The sequence below is a fragment of the Trichophyton verrucosum genome, assembly GCF_000151505.1.
Source record: "Trichophyton verrucosum HKI 0517 chromosome Unknown contig00348_1.f1.exp, whole genome shotgun sequence".
NCBI lineage: Eukaryota > Fungi > Ascomycota > Eurotiomycetes > Onygenales > Arthrodermataceae > Trichophyton > Trichophyton verrucosum.
The window spans coordinates 1702-6940 of record NW_003315414.1 but is presented as its reverse complement, the minus strand read 5'-3'; the positions used below and the strand labels follow the sequence as shown (position 1 = coordinate 6940).

The 5239-nt window shown below is 49.5% G+C and overlaps 3 protein-coding genes across 3 annotated transcripts; all 3 read left to right on the top strand.

The window, feature by feature from the left end:
* Positions 1-671: 671 nt before the first annotated feature.
* Positions 672-1025, top strand: TRV_04444 (uncharacterized protein; the record flags this gene model as incomplete). The annotated part of the gene is made up of 1 exon (XM_003021402.1): positions 672-1025. A coding segment is annotated over one exon (354 nt), but the record flags the coding sequence as incomplete, so codon positions are not given.
* Positions 1026-1367: 342 nt separating this feature from the next.
* On the top strand, positions 1368-2180 carry TRV_04443 (uncharacterized protein; the record flags this gene model as incomplete). The annotated part of the gene is made up of 2 exons (XM_003021401.1): positions 1368-1558; positions 1658-2180. 2 exons carry the CDS (start codon positions 1368-1370, stop codon positions 2178-2180), a joined length of 714 nt encoding a protein of 237 aa, XP_003021447.1.
* A 299-nt stretch (positions 2181-2479) lies between these two features.
* On the top strand, positions 2480-4559 carry TRV_04442 (phosphoinositide-specific phospholipase C, putative; the record flags this gene model as incomplete). The annotated part of the gene is made up of 4 exons (XM_003021400.1): positions 2480-2555; positions 2694-3518; positions 3546-3650; positions 3823-4559. Coding segments are annotated over 4 exons (1743 nt in total), but the record flags the coding sequence as incomplete, so codon positions are not given.
* Between the last annotated feature and the right edge of the window lie 680 nt (positions 4560-5239).

The following is a 5239-nucleotide window of genomic DNA, read 5'->3' as shown; positions in this document are numbered from 1 at the left end:
TACCCGTTGATCCCCTTTTTTTTGTTTACATTCTCAGCTCTGACTCTGCGCCAATTCCTGCGGTTGGCTGCTCCATACAGGGTCAATTCAAAAGGATCCTCGTCCACAGCTCTAACTGCTGCGGCCCGAACCAACCCCGCGAGGTGGTTAGTGCGGGGGCTCGAGATCAGCCATGTAGAGGTCTGGTGTGACCTCCTCTTCCACGCACGAGAGAGATTGGACGAATAGCAAACCGGGACTGCAAAACGCATCTTCGGCTAAAATGACAGTAATAAGACGCGGAAGTGAGCGTATCAGAGGGGGGCACTGACGTTGCTGCGTGTATCCCTTTGGGTTAATATGTAATTGCATGATGCAAGAATTGCAGGAGCATTTGAAGACAACCTCATCAGCATGGTCCGCAGCGGGGAAGTACGCCAGTGAAAAGCGACCCAAAAAAGGCTATGCATGAGCGGGAGGGTAGATCAAATCCCGGTGGAAATTGCCTCCAAAGAACTCGGGCTTGGACACTTCGTATGCAACTGGAGAATGGCAGAGGTAAACCAGACACGCCTTGATGGCAACCCTCTCTCAGATACCTGCTTGCAGTATTGCCGGTCCCAAATACCGCTCATCTGCTGCATGGGAATTGGCACAGGCTGAGGTTATTTCGATCTTCAGGCGCGGTGCAGGATGCGACTGATATTCTCAGCCGTGTCTCACTCATTCACATGGACCTAAGAGATATACCGGCTGGATTCCGTGCATGTAACAAGCAAGGCAAGCCAATTTCATCAAGGCGGCCCGACATGTTTATGCCCAAGGGAAAACATGCCCAGGGTTCATGGTTCATCTCCCGTTACTTTCACTCCAGTGCTGGCAAATATCAATCCACGGCTCTTTATGTCCGAAAGGAAAACAGACGGCTCGCTCTCATTCTATCTCGTCGCCTTGCCGCAGGAAATCCTAGAGACTGCAGCCAGCCCGGGAAAAATCGCACCGCCAAAGCCAAACATATACATATCGTTAAGAGACGAACGGGCTGAGCTTGGCTGAATTTCCAGGCCCAGTTCTCCTCGGACACCAGGATCAAGCAGCCAGTCAATCAACGCGGAAGTAGAGGCCACCACTTAGCCCCAGGCAGGCCGTCTCTGAAGCTGAAGGCTCTCAATACGGGGGGGTCCTCCTCCGGGACGTTCGGGAGCATTCCAAGGCGGCCTGCGCCCACCTCCTGAAAGCCAGGCGGGGATAGAGGGTCCTGGCAGCGGGTGTTAGCAACTGGGCTCGTCCTGAACAAATAAAATAATGACTCACCTACTCACGGCTAGTTGTAGTTAATGGTACGGAGCACATTGTAGCAGTGACAGCAGCAGTACCTGTAGTGTTAGATGGTGGTGGAGGTGTTGTTTGTTGGTGGTGGAAGAACGGAAGAAGCCAATGAAACCCGCGGGTTCCCACTTAAGGCCGGAACTTCGTCAGCGTCAGCGCCAACCTCAACTCAACTTCATCCCTTCTCACCACCATATATAAACAAACAGGACCAGACGTCACAATCGCACTTGGAGCTCGATATCAAACTGTGCGCTGTGTAGAAGCAGGAGAAGCTCCCCTAGAAGCGCTTTTTGGCCTGGCAGAGAGGACCGCTGCCCAGCTCCGCCGCGAGGGCCTTTACAAACAGCCTGCCTGTGCCCAAAATGGCATCTCCAACGACGTCTGCTCCAGCGGCGCCGTCGACGTACAAAGTCGACTCTTTTAATCCTGCGGTCCTGGACCATCTGAGGCGCATCTACGAGTCGCTGCAGTCACAGGGACAGACGCCTACGGGACCGGACGGTGCAACCCTCTCTGCCTCTGCTCATTTCTTGCAGAATATCCAAAAGGACCAGCATTTCAAAGCTGACCAGCCTCGCGGTGGCCAGCAGCATGGCGTTCTCGACAGCTTCTCAAGCTTCCTAGATTACATGTCAACTGCCTCAGCAATGCCGCAGTTTTCAGACACACAGGCGTACGAAGAGGACCTGTCGTTTCCCATGCCCAATTATTTCATTAATTCAAGCCATAACACCTACTTGACTGGCAATCAGCTATACAGTGAGTCCAGTACAGAAGTATATAAGAATGTATGTGGCTGGATTTGCTTTAATGATTTCTTTTCACCCCATCCCCTTCTCCCCTTCCTTCTCCTGTTATTCCTCCCCTAACCACCAATTCCTTCATTTTATTTTACTTTTCTTCTTGGGCATTTATAGCGCCTCAACATGGTCCATGCTGCCGATCCGCCTCCCCATTTGATACCCGTCTGGGGTGAGGTGTGTTTGTGCGCGCTCGCAGACGGGAACCTCCAGCATGGAATGTTCTTCCCGTCATCAGGAGCCAGCCTACAGGGAGTGTATTTCTCGCATAATACGACCTTGAGCCATGAAAACAAAAGGCTAAAGTTCGCAGTTGTACGGACTTGTATTTGCTTCGGACTTCCACACCCACTAGTGACTGTAATGGGATGAAGATCAAAATCCGGCGATCAATGCAGCTTTTCTTTTTCTTTTGCTCTCTCTTTTTTTTCAGCATGCATATTGGCTAGTTTTACCCCCTCTTCTGCAATTGTCCCTCTCCTTGAATTTCTCTTCCCTTACGTTCAATTTTCAATCCCGGCCTATAGGTTGACCCGGAAGCCCATGTCCGCTTCTGCTCTTGATTCAGTTTTGCCTATTTAGGCTATTTTGCTCTGCTGCAAAACAAAAACCCCAATATTGCATTTGTGATGCTAACTACTCATCAGGTTCTACTTGGCGGCTGTAGATGTCTTGAGATTGACGTCTGGGACGGTGTACTGGACCAATCGAGCTCCGAATCAGAAGACAATCCAGAAGATGATCACAAAAAGATGCACAAGAAAAGACACGAAAAAGCTCAAAAAGAGAGCGCTGGCCTATTCAGCTTATCATCTCTTTCAGATCGCTTTGGTAAACTCGGTACCAAAAGCACATCTGATACTGTGCCTGATAAGGCCCCGGCAACAGATGCAATACGCTGTGAACCCCGAGTATTTCACGGTCATACACTAACTAAAGAAGTATCATTCCGTGATGTATGTTACACAATCCGTGATAATGCATTTGTAACTAGCGACCTGCCAGTGATCGTCAGTCTAGAGGTTCATGCTTCCCATGAACAACAAGAGGTTATGGTTGATATCATGACTGAAGCATGGAAAGGGCTTCTTGTGGAGCTCACACCTGAAATGGATGCCCAGATTGCCAATGGAGACTTAGACCATCTTTCTAACCCAGGCTCTCTGAGGAATAAAATCCTGATAAAGGTGAAATGGGTATCTCCCGAAAAAGATGATACCCCGCCTGCTGAAGGGTCCATCGAGGTTATTGACCTTCAGGCTGTGGGCGGAGACGGTGACGGAGCTCAGAATAAGGTCGTAGCTGGATCGACGTCGACGAAAACAAAGCCTCAAAAGATCATTCAGTCCCTTAGCCGACTCGGAATATTCACGCGCGGTTATACTTTTCATAACTTTGCTCAACCTGGTAAGCCGCACTCTAGTTTAATTTTAGCCCACCTCCCGTTGCCGTTCCCCGTACCTGGTGCATTGGCCATTTTGCCAGACCAATTTAAAATGACCCCCAAAAAACAAAAAAGGGAGCCATTGGCTTGTGTTGGCCTGTAACTTGAGGACGTGAAAGAGACTGAACTCGTTGGTTGCTGTGTCCAAAAAAAAAAAAAAAAAAAATGGGTTTTACTCTTGCTCTGGGCAAGAAAGTGATACATTCCCTACGGAGTACTCCGTATAATCTACGGATACCAAGTGTTAACTTGTATACGTTCTTACAGAAGCGAAGATACCACATCATATATTCTCACTCTCAGAGGCTGCAGTGAAAGCTGCACATGAAAAGGAACGTCAAGCATTATTCGATCACAACAAAGAATTTATGATGCGAACTTATCCCTCAGGAATGCGAGTAGATTCCTCGAATTTAGACCCATCTTTTGCCTGGCGTCAAGGCATTCAAGTTGTTGCTCTCAACTGGCAACGCTGCGACAAAGGAATGATGCTGAACAAAGGGATGTTCGCAGGAAGTGGGGGATGGGTGCTGAAACCCTCGGAGTATCGTGGGTCGGCTGCTCGCAGCAGTTCGACGAGTTCATCGCCGCAGGAGCAGATGGCGGCCGCTGTCAACGACGGGGGTCCTAAGAGTGTGCAGGCAAGTACGAGTGTTCGACGCAAAGTGAATTTGTCTATTGAAATCTATGCAGGACAGAACATAATGGCGGGGGATGGGAAGTCAAATCCCAAAAGTTTCCATCCATATGTAGCCTGTCATTTGCATGTTGAACGACCCAAGGACAGCATCCATGCTACCAGCAAGGATTATGACAGCAGCGACCCCAACTACAAATGTCGAACTAAAACTTGCAGCGGCGCCGATCCGGACTTTGGAGGCCAAATCCTCCAATTCCCAAGCGCTCCTGGGATTCTTGAAGAGCTCTCTTTTGTCAGGTTAGTGAACGCCCAGCCAATCACCCCTTTTTCCATCCGACCTGCACATCACAACCAGCGCCGCATCGTTAGGAGGTGTGGATGAGCGCTGATATGTTCGACGTCTCCACATGCCAATGTGATTCCTTTTTCATGGCGGAATCACCTGGTGACTCCTACATACACCCTCGTAGGGATGTCTAGAGTACGGCGTGCGGGCAAGAGTTTACTGTCCCAACCTGGAGAGGGGACGGAGTAATTCACCCGACACCCTGAGCCGTACCCAAAAGACAAAAAAAGAAAAGGGGAAAAGGAAAAAAGCCGCAGTGATGTGCCTGCGACAGAAACAAAACGATTCTATCCCTCCATCCTTTCTCACTTACTTTCCTCTTTGGGCTGGGAGTAAACGAACCAGACGGCTATCAAACGCGTTGAATCTTCTGTCCCCGTTCCCTCCGCAAAGCCACCGGCAACCCCCACTCCACCCATTGTTCTTCCTTTCCTTTCTGCTTTAACCCACTCCTTAATCGTTCATCAGACAGTTTTGTCACTGACTAAGGACACCCCCGCTGACCGATATTCCTTGGCAGGTTCAAAATTAAAGACGATGAAATCGGTATTGATGATTTGCTTGCATGGGCTTGTATAAGGCTAGATCGCCTACGTCAAGGTTTCCGGTTCATTCGGTTATCTGATACCAATGGGAAACCAACCGATGGAATACTTCTGGTTCGGATATCGAAGCACGAAGAGTAAAGGATTTCCTCG